The following is a 14,356-nucleotide window of genomic DNA, read 5'->3' on the forward strand; positions in this document are numbered from 1 at the left end:
TCCCAATCCTTTGCCCCTCAGTCTCGGAGCGCTGCCGGGTGCCAAACACGGGGTTTATTTACACCAGCGTTCCACGCGCTCCCTGCCGCGATTGTCACACCCGGGGACGTGCCACAACCCCGGCCTCCCCCCCTGGCATTCCGGGGGCTCAACACTTGCCCTGCCACCAGGGCCTCCCTGGACAGCACCAGGTGGGTGGAAGGGTGCTGAGGCCAGCTGAATTCGCCCTTCCCCGTTACCTACATAGGATCAGCCTCTATTTTACAGAAGAGCTGTGGATGCGGAGGCCCCGGATCAGGCATTTGCCCCCTCCTTGCCTTCCCCTGAAGAGACCCCCACCCTGAGCCTCCTTGCTGGAGCGATGAGGGGGGGGGAGGCAGGGAGGTGGGGTGGGGGAATTACCCGAAGGGTGGTCCTTGATCTTGGCTGTTTCCTTCCAGCTGCGCAGCCAGGACCCTCATCATGGTGAGGATGGTGGCAGTGGAGCCTTTGTCCTTTTCTACCTGAAACTGCCCGGAATTTCATGGAGGGGAAGAAGTCAGTCTCGGGGTCCCCTGCAAAGCCAGTGGCCCATGGAAAAAGGGCTGACAAAAGCCCTGGGGACAGACCTTCAGGGACAACAAGGGGACAAAATCTCGTGTTGGGCTGGGGGGGTGGCAGTGCTGTCATTCGGGAATTCCCCCCAGGTCTGACAATGCTACCCCAGGAAGGTGACACATCTGTTTCTGCAGGCTCTGCTGCCCTGGCTTACCCAGGGGAACAGGGACAAAAATAGTCTCAAAGAGCCTTAAAATCAGTGGCAGTGAGGAACAGCCCCCACAGTGACAGGGCTGGGGGAGCAGAGGGGGTTATGGGCCTAGAGTGTCCCCTTGGTGCCCCCCATCCTGCAGGACTGGGATGGAGATCTATGGGGGGACACTGGGCAACACAAAGGCTCTTCCCAAAATCCAGGCTCAGGTTGGCCATGGGGCTCTGGCAAGATCCCTGTCTGGGGTCTCTCTGCTGTTTCCTGCACCTCAATCCCTGCCTGCACCCCACAGTCCATGGGCTTCCTGCTCTTCCAGACGGGATCCAACCCCCACAGGCTGTCTCAACAGCAGTGAAAAGGTTTGAAACCACAGTGATGGTATGTGGGAAAATCCTGCTGGGGTGAGGGAATCCCAAACAGGGGGTTCTGAGGCACTCCAGATCTTCTGGACAGGCCTCCGTGGATACAGGAAGGCTCAGGGAAAGCACCTCAGGAAATTGGGAGGAGGGGGGGCTGATCCCATTTATTTATCCCCAAATCCCAATGCTGGAATGGCTGTGGGGAACATTGGCATGGCTGGGGTTCTTCCCGGGAAGGGGTTGGCTAGGAGGGTGTAACGCTGGGAGGGAACGCCAGGAAGGACTGAACTTGTGCTGGAAATCCAGAGATGGGAAAAGCAGGGATCCGATGTGGATGGAGTCGCTGTGAGCGGAGGCCAGTGGGAATTGGCAGCGTGTGTTCGTCTCGAAGTAGCACTTAGTGAGTTTTGCTCAGTTTTAAGTAACACAGACAATTCCCGGACGTTGTTTTTCCCTCTTTTCCCAGGTGTGGGTCGTGCAGTGAGCTGAGGACTTTTCCAGTGGTGGGAAATCTGCTGCTCTTCCTTGGGTGGGGAAAACACAGAGTGGGAGTACCAGGAGAAGGGGATGAAGTGCTTCTTTTGCCCAAGGAGAGGAAGATTACAATCTAGGAAGGAAAAATCTCAGCTTCTTCAGGAAAAGCAATCCCCCATCTTCAGATCAATCCCATTCTCCTGGTGAAGCGATGGACAGTTTTCCCTGGGGATGAAGCCAGCGCCATTCCAGCAGAGCTTGAAACAAAAGGTGAAGAAAATAACCACAAAACACCCTTTTCTTCCTCAAATCAAGCAGATCTGGGCTATGGTGGAGAAAATTCAACTCTTGGCCCATGGTAGGAAGGGGCCAGAGCTCAGGAGGGAAAGGCAGGAGGGAGATGCAGCAGGAATTTCCCCAAATGGGGACCACAGTCTCTCTAAGCTTGGTGACTGCCTCCAGAGGCGGGTGACAAGGGGGATGAGGTGCCTTGTGCTGGGAGGACCCAAGAAACAGCCGGGTTCCAGGGTTTTGGGTTGCGCCTCGGCCAGACGCACGAGGCAGGAGCTGCTCCCACCCCAACGGTCCTGGTCTCAGATCCTGAGGATCCCTGGGATGGCCATGTGCAAGCCCCTGGGAGACTCAGGATTCAATCTTTTCCTTCTTTTTGCCTTTTTTCAGGAAAGATGGGGTCCGGAATTTCTTCTTCTTTTTGGAGGGTGATTTGGAGGGTGAACCGTCAGGGGACACAGGGCTGCTGGTCACTGTCTCCTTCTCCTTGGGGGCATCCTGGTCAGCGTTGGTAGTTGTCCGGTCTGTTCCCCCTTTTCCAAGGTCTTCCTCAGTGCTTTGCTCTTCATCCTTCCCATTCACCACCACTGGTGGCTCCTTCTTGGCAGTGGAATCAGGGGGGGCTTGGCTGCCATCATCCTTCTTATCACCTTGGGAAGGGGAGAGGGAACAGAGAATTGGGGCAGCAGCACCAGTGTTGTGGGGGGGTTTATCCCCCCAAATGTCCAGTGGGGCCTGGGCAGGAGCAGAATTTGGCCTCCATGAGTGGAGAATGCTGGGGTTTGATCCTGTCCTGCCGCAGTCACCACTTCCCTGAGCCACCCCCTCCCTGCGGGACAAGCGATGTGGGATGGAGAACTGGGAGGAGGCAGCAGGAAAAGCAGAAAGCAACAAAGAGGGATTCCCCAAGGGATTTCTTAAAGGATTTCCCCCAGTGGGGCTGGAGTGGGCCATGGACACTGAAGATCCCCCCGAGCCCATGTCCCTCATCTGGGGTGGCCTCTCCGTACTTACTACGGCACCAGGGATTCAGGGTTAACTCCTTGGGTGACAGGCACACAGGGAGGAAAGAGAAAGGAGACATTGTGGAGACAGACAGACAGACACGACAGCACAAGACACCATGGCAGAGCCAGCAGCCCCGAGCCGCACCCCAGCACCCGCTGTGGATTAGAACAATGGGAACATCACACCTGCCAGAGGGTTGATCATCACCCGTGTGAGGATTGGATGGGGGACAGGGGTGTCCCCTGCACCCACAAAGCCCCCAGCACACTCACATCCTCCTGCTGTGAATCCCCATTGGTGCTTGGCCCCTCTGGAGCAGGGCCTCCTGGGACAGGTGGGGGACATGAGGCAACAGCGAGCTGTGTCTCAGCACGGTTTGGCCACAGCTGCCCTTGTCCCCCTACTCCTGCTGCTCACTAGGACCCCACCCCTCATTTTAAGGTGCTAGTCACTCCACTCACCCTCTGTGGGCTCTGCAGGCGCTGGGGGCTCTGGAGGGGGTTGTTCTGGTGGGGGAGCCCCAGTCTCCTCTGCTGCTGCATCCTTCTCACCTGCCACAGAGAGACACGCTGGCCCTGGGTCCCCTCAATGCCACCTAGGGGTGTTTGAGGTGTCCCTCCTACCCTCTAGGCGCTTCTTCCTCTCCACCTCCTGCTTGTACTCCTCCAGCTCCTGGTCTGTGAGCTGGCTGAAGGGGTTGGGGGGCTCTGGCTCCGGGGGAGCATCTTCCTGGCCCTCCTTGGCCTCTGCATCCCCAAGGTGGCTCTCACTGGACTGAAACAGACCCCCAGAGTGATGTCACTCCCCTGGAGCAGTGTCAACCCCCCCGGAGAGATGTCACCCCTCCAGAGTGGTGTCACACCCTCTGGAAGTGTGTCAACACCCCCACCCCAAGCAGTGTCAACCCCATTGGAGCAGTGTCCCCTGCCCTGAGCAGTATCCTCTCTGTCCTCAGAGTGGTGTCACTGACCCAGACCTGTGGAATGCTGGGGAACCAGGGAAGGGCTAGGTGCTCTGGGAAGGAGGACTTGGGGCTGGGTATGTGGGGTGACGTGGGGCTTGGGACAAGAGGTGACATGGGGTGATATTGGCCTCGGGATACAGTGGGGACATGGGGTGACAGGACTGTGTCTGGTACCAGCAACAACACAGTCAGCAGCTGTGACTAGGGACATGGGGTGTCACGGGCTGGGGACATGGGGTGACACAGTGTGACATGGGCTGTGGACACGGCTGGGGATGCAGGGCTGTGTACATGGGGTGTCTGTCACAGGGCTGGGGACACAGGTAACACAGGTGCCATACAGGGCTGCGGCTGGTCTCGGCGATGACACTGGCCAGCAGCTGTGACTGGGGCCCAGCCGACTTCACATCCTGGCGGTTTTGCTCCCGGATCTGTGGGTGAGGACAGGGATAAATCCCTCTCCAAGGATAAGCCACCCCAGCATCCCGAGACCCCCCTGTCCCCCAGCCCCACCTTGTTGCGCATCTCCAGCACCTCCTGTGGGTCTGTGTAGAGCGGCACAAACTGGTTGGGGTTCTCAATGCGGATGGGAGTCCCACTGCTGCCCTTCTCCACCTCATCTGCTCGCAGCCACTGGAAATCCAGGAGAGGTGTTTTGGGAAGTGGGAGACCCCAATGACAGAAGGGAAGACCCCAGTAGTAGAGGGGAAATACCATAAATGCAGGGAGGCCCCAACAAACACTCCTTGCAAAGAAGGAAGGCCTAACTAAATGCATCATACATAGAAGGAGAACCCCAACAACAGAGGAAGACCCCCCAAAAAAGCATCTTGTGTAGAGGGGAGCCCTTGATAAACAGGTCTTAAATGGAGGAGAGACCCCAGTAATAGAGGGGAGACCCTTAAAAATAGGTCTTGTGTAGAAGGGCAAACCCCCATAAAGGGGAGACTCCAATAAAAGCATTTTAGTAGAGGGGAGACTCTGATAATAAAGCCGGTCCCCAATAAATGTACCTTGCATAGAGGGAGACCCAAATAAATTAGAAGACCACAATAAACGCATCTTGCACAGAGGGAAGACTCCAATAAAGCTGATGGCACCCTGCCCCACTAGAACGGGGTAGTAGGATTTCAAAATAATCATTATTACAGGATGAAGGTGGTCCCTAAGGCTCCCTACACCCCAGACTTTAATGGAATCCATTACCAGGACACCTTCCACCTCCCTGGTTGTGGATCCCCGAGTCCCTGTCTGCCCCATCTGTCCCTCACCGTGGTCTTTGTCCTCTGGCCACCAGCACTGCCCTGTGGCTCCTCGGCCAGGTTGACCTTGGTGTAGGTGTTGGGGGTGTTGAGCCACCTCGTCTTCTCCTTCTGCTGCTTCTGTGTGTGCTGGCGCAGGGCAGGGGTCCCGGCAGGCTCCTCCTCGAACACAAAGGCTGTCACAGTGGCAGGGATCAGCACGTCGCTCTTGGGCTTGCTCTTCTCCTGCACGAAGGGGTAGCGGTACGTGTACCCCGTGCGGTATCCCTGGAAGAGCACAGCGTGGTGAGTCAGGCATACAGGGATAAGCCCAGGAGTTGGAGTGCGTTCTGGGGTGGGTTGGGTAGGTTTTCGCACTCACCAGGTTATCCAACATCCTCATGAGGGCTTCAAACTCGTGCTCGCCCAGGCGGCTCTTGTGCAGGGGCCCAAAGGTGGTGCCAGTGCGGCGCACAGCGCCCAGGCCATGGGGCACGCAGTGCTGTGCCCGCTCCAGCACAATCAGGTTCTCTGCACCACCTGCGCTCGCCAGTGCCGACACCTGCAGGGCACCGGTGCTACTGAGCTGGGGACACCAGGGGACGGCCCTACGGCCAGCCTTGGAGCCAGCACTGGCACACGGGTGAGTAATGGGACTGAGATCTGGCACAGCTCAGTGCATGGGGATGGGGCTGAAACCTGGCACAGCTCAGTGCATGGGGATGGAAGTGAAGGGCTGAGACCTGGCACAGCTCAGTGCATGGGGATAGGGCTGTGACCTAGCACAGCTCAGCGCATGCTCCTGCAGTTGCTGGGCCCATCCACAGCTCACCACTCGTCCCACATTCACCTGGACCTCGCAGGCCGCCTGCAGGTGGAAGATGCTGTAAAAAGCCTCCTCAGCTGTGTCCCCCAGTGCCAGCACCCCGTGGTTCCGCAGCACCAGGACCTGCAGCGCCCACATAGGATGTCAGCAGGGTGGGCAAGGGATGGAAGGGTGACTCCCGCATCCCCCCAGGTGTCCCCTCACCTTGCAGGTGGGCCCGAGGCACTTCTGGAGCTCCACACGATCGGCCTCGTCCTCCACCTCCCCGCGGAAGTCGAAGTAGGCGATGTCCCCCAGAAGAAGAGCAGCGCGGGAGATGGGAAGGAGCCCACAGCGCATGGCCGACACCTGGGCACGGTGGGGGGGGAACAGGGCAGGGGGCCAAGGAACACCCCCAAAAAACACCAACACCCCAAAAACCAACAGCCCAAAAGAGCCCACCCCTACAAAAAATTCCCTACCCTTCCACAACTTCCCAACCTCAACCTTCCCAAACTCCTCTCCAAAAAATCCCATAACCCCTCAAAAAATCTCCCCAGAAATTTACAACCACCCCAAATCCCTCCATAACCAACTTCGTAAATTCCTCCAAACTCTCCACCTCCCAAACTCCAAAATCCCCTCCAAAATAAACTGCCCCCAAAGAACCCCAGCCCCCGAAATCCCCCATCATCCTGATCACCCCAACACTTCTTGTTGCTCCCAAAATCTCCCAATGCCTCCAAATCCCCCCAATCCCTTCAAGCTCCCAATGAATCCAAGTCCTTCTCAGCTCCCCCAAACCTCCAAGACCCTCTTTGTCCTCCCAAACCCCAAATCCCCCAACCCCTCCAAAACACCCTTCTAAATCCCCCCCAAACCCAACCTCCCCCAACGGACCCCAAGTTCCCCAAACTTCCAATCCCCCTAAATCCCGCCAAACCCAACTTCCCTCAAAAGTCCCATCTCTCCCGGTCCCCCCAGCCTCCTGTGCCCCCCTTCCCAGTCCGTACAGCAGCAGCAGCGGGGGTGTGCAGTCGCACGATGCAGCGGATATCGGGGCGGGCGGCGTAGATCGCGGCGTGCAGGCTGAAGCTGCGGGCATCGGGTGCAAAGCCAGTGCTGCCCTGCTCCACTACAGCCCCCAGCACGTTCACTTTCACCTGGGGGCACAGGGGGCTCAGGGGGGGCTGCTCCCCACCAGGCAGCCCCAGGGAGGGAGGTGGGGGGGCTCACCAGGCTGGCCGCTGTCACCTCGCTGCATGCCAGCCCCTGCGGGGCCACCAAGAAGTGTTCCTGCTCCTTGCTGACCCGCAGCTGCCACAGCGGACAGAGTGGAACGAGAAACATGCCAAAAACATCCTCAAAAGAACACCTAGTCAAAACCTCCACACCTCTCCAATCACCCCTAAGCCATTACAAAACCTCTGAAACTCACCCCAAACCAACACCCCAAAGGAACCCAAAAAACAACCCCAAAAATTCCAACCCCCCCAAACTCCCCTCCAAAATAACAACCTATAAACCCTTAAAATCCCAACCCACCTCAAATGTCCAAAACCCACCAAATCAACAACATCCTTCTAAGAACACAACAGCTCTGAACCTTTCAAAATCCACCAAAACCCCAAAAATCCCACCAAAAATCCTAATTCCTAGAAGTCCACAAATCTCAACCATCCAAAATCCCCCACTCCCCCCAGAAAATCCCAGAATGGCCACCCCCAATCCAAAATCTGCCCAAAACCCCACCCCCCAAAACACAACACAGTCTCCTCAACAAACTCCCTCAACTCCCTCTCAAACCCTCCTGTCCCCCTGTACAGGTTTTGGGGTGCTAATGGTGTGCCCTACCTGTGCCCAGCTGAACAGTTCCAGCAGGTCCAACCCACCCCAAACAACACCAAATCCCCCCAATAAACAAAATTCCCCCCTACATCCCCATCAAACAACACCAAACCTCCTCCAACTCCCCCAAAACCCAAATCCTCTGCGGGGTTTTGAGGTGCTCACAGTGACATGTGCCCCAGCTGTGCTCATCCATAGAGGTTCAGCAGGTTTCAACCCCCTCCCTCCAAAAAACACACTAAATACCTTTAAATCCCCTCAAAACTGAATTCCCTCGGAATCCTTTCCAGGCCCCCTAACCCTGTGCTAGTTTTGGCATGCTCAGAGTGACGGTGGCATTTCCCAATTGTGCCCAACCTGTACAGGTCCGGCAGGTACAAAAAGCCCCCTAATTCCCCAAGACAATCCCAGGCCCCCATCCCAGTTTTGGGGTGCTCACGGTGACAGCGGCGTGTCCTAGCTGTGCCCAGCCATACAGGTCCAGCAGCCGGTGAATGCTGCCCACCTTGCAGCGCATCAGCCGCTCACCCTTGGCCAGTGCCGGACCCTCTGTCCCGTGCAGGTCATTGATAGGGGTGACTGATGCCAGCCCTGGGCATCAGGGAACTCCCATCAGCAGTAGGATCCCCCACAAACCACGGGGGGTTCACCAGGGACAGGGAGGCAGAGGGTTGTGGAAATGGGTTTGATGGCTGTCAAGGTTTGGTAGTTCCAAAACCTTTGGGAGACCACAAGGCCTCAAAGGTTTGGTGGTTCCCCAGTTTTGATGGCCCCAAAGATTTGGTAGTCCCTAAAGGGTTTAGAGGATCCCAAGAGTTTGGTGGCTCCCCAAGATCCCAGAGTTGATGATTCCAAAGGTTTGTGAGTCCCCAAGATCTCAAAAGTTTAGGGGTCCCCATGGTCTCAAGGGTTTGATGACCCCAAAGGTTTTTGGGGTCCTCAAGGTCCCAAAGGTTTTTGGGGCCCCAGAGGTTTGGCAATTCCAAGGTTGCAAAAATTTAGTGGCCCCAAGGTTTTTGGGCTTTTCCCATCCACCTCCCTCAAACCCCTCATGAGCAAACCACTGTGTCCCCTGCCCCACATACCCATGGGGGAGGTGGGCAGGGCAGCAGGGGACGTGGTGGCCATGAAGTCAGCGATCTGCCGCAGCGCCCAGACATGCGATGAGTTGTTCCCCTTCTTCATCTGCTCCTGGATCAGGCTCTCCAGCTCCTCCCGGAAGGACTGCGGCACCGGGGACAAGGTGACAATGGGGTGGGTGGCACCGTTGGGAACATCAAGGCAAGGGGTAGTACCCCTGGCTTCATAGCATGGTGATGGTAGCAGTGGCAGTTTGGTGTCAGGGACACCATTGCCTTGGTGACATGACAGTAGTGGCACTGCCAGCTTGGTCACATGGTGATAGTGAAATCACCAGCTTGGTGACACGATGATGCTGCTACTGCTGTCTTGGTGTCAGCGGTACTGACAGTTCGGTGGCTCACTGGCGGTGCCAGCATCACTAGCTTGGTGGCAATAACATTGCCAGCTTAATGCCACAGTGGTGATGGTGGCATTACCAGACTGGTAGCACGATGATGGTGGCATTACCATCTTGGTGTCAGTGGCACCACTGGCTTGCTGACACAGTGGCAGCAGTGGCACTGGCAGCTCATAGACAGCAGCACCTTGGTGGCAGTGACATTGCCAGGTGGGGACATGCACCACCATGTGGTGACATCTATTAGCTTGGGGCCAGGGACAAGAAGGTTGGGGTTAGTGACAGGTGGGACCAGATTTGGGCCAGGAGGGATGGGCTGGGGGAACGTAAAGGAAGAGGTTTGGGACACGAAGGACAGGGTTTGGGGACAGGTGGGAGGGACTGGGGACAAGCGGCAGGCGGCTGGGGACACAGGGCCAGCGTGAGGTCGGGGCTCACCGGGCTCTGCAGGATCATTGTCACCCGCTTCTTCTGCTCCATGAGGTTGAAGTCCTGGCGCAGGTCCCTGGCCCTGCTCGGCGCCCGCAGGAACTCGGGGTCCTCCTGGGGGGGGCAGCGGGGCCCGGGGGCGGGGAGCTCGGGCAGGGGCTCGGGGCTGGCAGCCATGCTCATCCTGGGGACGCGGGGACACGCGGCGTCACTCCCGAAGTACAGATTGGGGGAAAAAAAAGCACCGAAAACACCGCGCAGCTGTGCCCAGCAGATAAGGCCAGCGGGGCCCCCGCCCTGCGGGGACAGGTTGAGGACACTCGGGGCGGGACCGTACGGGGAGTCCCTCGCTGTCAGCACTGCCCCGGCCGGGTTACACCGCTCTGGGGAGGTCACAGCGGAGAACGGGCACAGCTCAGTGCAGGGACGGGGGCTTAGAACGGGCACAGCTCAGTGCAGGGACGGGGGCTTAGAACGGGCACAGCTCAGTGCAGGGGTGGGCGCTCCCCCACGACCCCAGTCCCGAATTGGGGTCACCCACTATTGGGGGCTCGGTGCCGCACTGCCGCCGTATGTGGGGGGTGCTTCCGGCCTCCCTCCTGGCCCACACACCCCAAATGGATCCCAAAGGGACCCTCCCCTCTCCCCCAAGTCACCGTCACCGAGCGCTGTGAGGATGCTGCTGTCACGGGACCCCCAACCCAGGGCACCTCCAACCCCCAAAACATTGGGCGGGGCTGCTCCCCCAAATCCCGGGGGTGACCTCCAGTTTCCCCCTCGCTCAGGGTAGAAGAGGACCCCCAGATTTTGGTGCTCGGAGCGCACCTGGCTCACCGGGCAGGGTGGCCCTGGCCGGGATAAATCCCGGGGTGCCCCGGTGACCCGCGGTCTCAGGAGAAGGTGGGGGGGGGGGGTGCTCCGAGGGGGCTGGACCGGGACCCCCCAACACTTCCCCCCTCCCAGCATCCCCCCCCACCGCCTCCGCCCTCGCCGCGCCCAGCGCCGCTGCGGCAGCCGCAGGGCGGGGGAGGGAAGAGAAAAACCGGAATGGAAACCGGGATGGATCGGGGCGGGGGGGGGGGCGCAGCATCGCCCCCCCCTCCCCTTGGGGGTGGGCATGGGGGAGGGATGGGCTCGGGTACCACCGAGGGATGAAGGCCTGGGAAAGGGGTCAGGGCGGGATGAAGCCCCCCCACACCTGCATGCAGCCAGCTGGGGTGGGGGGGAGGAAAAGGGGGGGATCACCCAGCTCCCCAAATCTACCCTCCCCAGATCCCCCCTCCCCCCAGGGATACTGCGGCCGGGGGCTGCTGCCATCACCCACCTTCTTCCTCCTCCTCCTCAGAGCATCCTGACAAAGGGCCGCCCCCCCCCCCCCCCCCCCAACACCACGCGAGTCCCCGCACCTCCCCCCGCCCCGCCCTCCTCCCCGCACCCCCCGGGAACTCAATCCCTGCAAATAAACAAGGAGGGGACCCCCAAACTCAGTGCTGACGCTCCGACAATCTCTTTTTATTGTCCGACTAATTGGGTTTATATTAACAATCATTAATAAGCCCTTACTGGGGGGGGGGGGGAAGGGGGCGTGGGAGGAGCAGCTAATTGCTAATTACAATTTCATAAAGCAATTCATTACAGCTCTGCACGACCCCCCCCCCCCCCCCAAACCTCCCCGTTTCAGGAGTGACAGACCCCCTGCCCCCTCAATTTTGGGGTGGGGGTTTCATGAGGTGTAGGGCTCCAGGACAGGAGCATGACCCCAAAAATTTGGGCTGGAGCCTTGAACTTGAATGTCGGGTGAGACGCCCCCGGGCCCCCCCCCGGATTTTTAGGGATGTCAGGAAAAACCTTAAAAAAAAAAGAAAGAAAAAAAAAAGAGAAAATTAGGTTTTTCCAAAGGTTTTTCTCACCTTTGGAATATTTTTGGTGAAAAGGTGACTTCAAGCATCCCTTGTTTATGTTGCTATTACCCAGATGCTCCCCTAAACCCGGACCCTATGGGTGACATCCCCAGGTTTTCTGTTGTCCCCCTAAGGGACTCACCATCCCCCCTCTTCAGCAGTGCCCCAGGGTGGAGGGGCAGGAGGGGAGGTCCCCATGGGCATGGTGGTCACTGCCAGGCCAAGTCTCAGGAGGCCCCTCCAGGGATACCCCTGCAGTGTCTCTCAGTTCCTGCTTAGTGCTGAGTTCCTGGGAAAAGGGGAATTTTAAAATATATATTAGAATTGGGGGGTGGCCCCCCAAAAATAACAACCCCTCCTATAATAACCCCTCCCATAACAAATCAACTTAATTATTAAATTAATTCCAACCTCAAAAACCTCAAGCAGGAAAATCCCCACCAGGCCTCCGAGCCCCCACATTATAGGGGGGTTGTGGGTCGGTTTTGAGGCTTACCCTCTATAATAATTCAATTTAGTTTTTAATTTTTACATTAATTCCAACCTAGAAAAGTAAGAATAAAAATCCCCCAAAGCCCACTTTATAGGGGGTCCCCAGATGTGGGGGTCAGCTTTAAGGTCCCTTCTCAAATAATAATTCAATTTAATTTTGATTATTAAGTTAATTCCACGCTGAAAAACATCAAGAAAAATCCCATGAGCCTCCCCAAACCCCAGCATTATAGGGGAGCTTGGAAACGGAGGGTCAGTTTTGGGATGTCCTCCCCCAGGTAATTATATTTATTGCTAATCATTAAATTAATTCCAAACTAAAAAAAATCAGAATAAATTGGAAATCTGTCCCCCTTACCTGTAGCCACCACAACCAGGCACTCCCCTCACCAGTCCCCCGCCCCCAAATTCCAATTATAAGGGTGTTTGGAGCCCAGGGTTTGGTTTTGGGCTGACCCACCGAAACTTAATGACTAGAAATAAATTAAATTATTGACTCTAAGAAGAAAAACAGCAACAAAATCTGCATCAGCCCCCCCAAAAACCCACATTATGGAGGGGTTTTGTAGTTCCCACCTGGCAGTCCCATAGCAGTAGGTATTTCTGAGTGTTTGGGGGTCAGTTTTGGGGTCCCCACCTGGCAGTCCCGTAGCACCCCCCGCAGCAGCCGGATGTACTGGGCTGCTGCCCGCAGCGTGTCCACCTTGCTGGGCCGGCGGTCCCGCGGCACCAGCGGCACCAGGGTCCGCAGCTGGGAGAAGCCGCTGTTGAGATTCCGGATCTGTGGGACACAGAGACCCCAGGGGGGCCAGTGAGAGATTGCGGGGGGGGCAAAGGGACCCCCAGGTTACACCAAGAGCCCTGAGTTAGACCAGGATTCCCTCAAACTGGGATCTCTCAAGATTAAACTGGGACCACCTCCAGGATTCAACTGTGTTTACCACGATTAAACCACACCCACCCACAATCAAAACTGGGGTCCCCCCCAGAATTAAACTGACTCTCCCAGGATCCAATTGCTCGCAAAGAATTAAAGTAGGTCCCTCAAAAAATCAAACTGGGGCCTTTAAATTAGGATTAAACTGGGCTCACCAGGACTACATATGACTCTCCCAGAATTAAACTGAGACCTCAGAATTTAACTCTGCCCCATCTAGGGTGAAACTGGCACCTCCTAGATTTAACTGGGTTTACCAGGATTAAAGTGGCCCCTTCCAGGGGATTAAACCAGCCCCTCCAGGACTATATTTGAATGTCAGGGTTAACCTGGGGCTCCCAAGATTGGACCGGGGTTTCTTTCAACCCTCTTAAAATTTAACCGTGATTAAACTGACCAACCAGGCCCTCCTAAAATTCAACTGGGTCCCCCACCAGGATTAACTGACCACATTAAATACAAAGTCCCCCCTGGACCACCCCTGTGGCAGCACTGCTGGTGTCCCCACCCAGAGCAGCCCCCGGGTGCCTTTTGGGGGGTTCAGCAGGTTTTGGGGTCACTCACCCTCTCCCTCTCCTTGGCATTGGCTGCCTGGCGCCGCTCCAGCACCTCCGTGGGGTCCCCAGTGGGCTCATAGGCCCCATCAGGGCCACGCCGCAGGCGGGCGATGGTGGCCAACCGGGGCAGGGGCCCAAAGCGCTGGCTCAGGAGCCCCTCCAGCACCTTGGGGGGTGGCGTGGGCTGCAGGACCCCCGGGGGCTCTGGGACCCCCAAGGGCTGTGGGACCCCCGGGGGCTCTGGGACCTCCGGGGGCTCTGGGACCCCCAAGGCCCCCGAGGGCTGTGGGACCTCCGGGGGCTCTGCGACCTCTGGCCATCCCTCTGTTCTTCTAGGCTCCCCCATCCCACAAGAGGACCCAAGATGCACCTCAAAAGCTGACTCTCAAAAGAGGAGGAAGTTGAGGAAAAAGGGACTTAAATACACGAGACCAAACGAGGCACAGGTGGGACCCATCTGGGCCTGACAAGCTCTGGCTGTGTCTCAGTTTCCTCACCCACTATCCCAGCCTGGTACCCCTAAAATTCTGATCCCTTTTTGTTCCTCAGTTGTCCCCATTTGCCATCCCAACCCAGTATCTACAAAGCCCCGAGCCCAAAAAAGGCCACCCCAGACCACCCTGAGGAACATTTGGGGTCCTGGCACCGATGGGCATCTGGGTTCACTCCCGAGAGGAGAGCTGCTTTGAGAGGCATCGTACGTTCCTAAAAACGTGGGAAGAGCTTTTGGGTGGTGAAAACAGAAATGTGAGGTTTAATGACACGAGGCCTGGCTCGGTAGGTGGCAGTGTTAGTCCCTGACATGCTGCAAAACTCGGGGAG

At 57.3% G+C, this 14,356-nt stretch overlaps 1 protein-coding gene across 5 annotated transcripts; it reads right to left on the bottom strand.

The window, feature by feature from the left end:
* Positions 1-39: 39 nt before the first annotated feature.
* On the bottom strand, positions 40-9,851 carry ADD2 (adducin 2). Of its 5 annotated transcripts, XM_062510490.1 has the most exons (15): positions 9,657-9,851; positions 8,824-8,962; positions 8,178-8,329; positions 7,127-7,207; positions 6,904-7,053; positions 6,116-6,259; positions 5,936-6,034; positions 5,468-5,647; positions 5,116-5,373; positions 4,358-4,477; positions 4,186-4,275; positions 3,504-3,654; positions 3,395-3,431; positions 3,098-3,129; positions 40-2,579 (listed from the first exon to the last, which is right to left on the bottom strand). In XM_062510490.1, the coding sequence occupies exons 1-15, from the start codon at positions 9,828-9,830 to the stop codon at positions 2,224-2,226; spliced, it is 2,163 nt and encodes a 720-aa protein (XP_062366474.1). In that variant the 5' UTR covers positions 9,831-9,851; the 3' UTR covers positions 40-2,223. The 5 variants fall into 5 exon arrangements, with proteins under 5 accessions (XP_062366474.1, XP_062366472.1, XP_062366473.1 ...); XM_062510488.1 differs by lacking the exon at positions 3,098-3,129 and having other exon boundaries at positions 40-2,522; positions 3,342-3,431; positions 7,127-7,252; positions 8,178-8,287; XM_062510489.1 differs by lacking the exon at positions 3,098-3,129 and having other exon boundaries at positions 40-2,522; positions 3,342-3,431.
* Positions 9,852-14,356: the final 4,505 nt, after the last annotated feature.

The sequence above is a fragment of the Cinclus cinclus genome, chromosome 29 (genome assembly GCF_963662255.1).
Source record: "Cinclus cinclus chromosome 29, bCinCin1.1, whole genome shotgun sequence".
Taxonomy (NCBI): domain Eukaryota; kingdom Metazoa; phylum Chordata; class Aves; order Passeriformes; family Cinclidae; genus Cinclus; species Cinclus cinclus.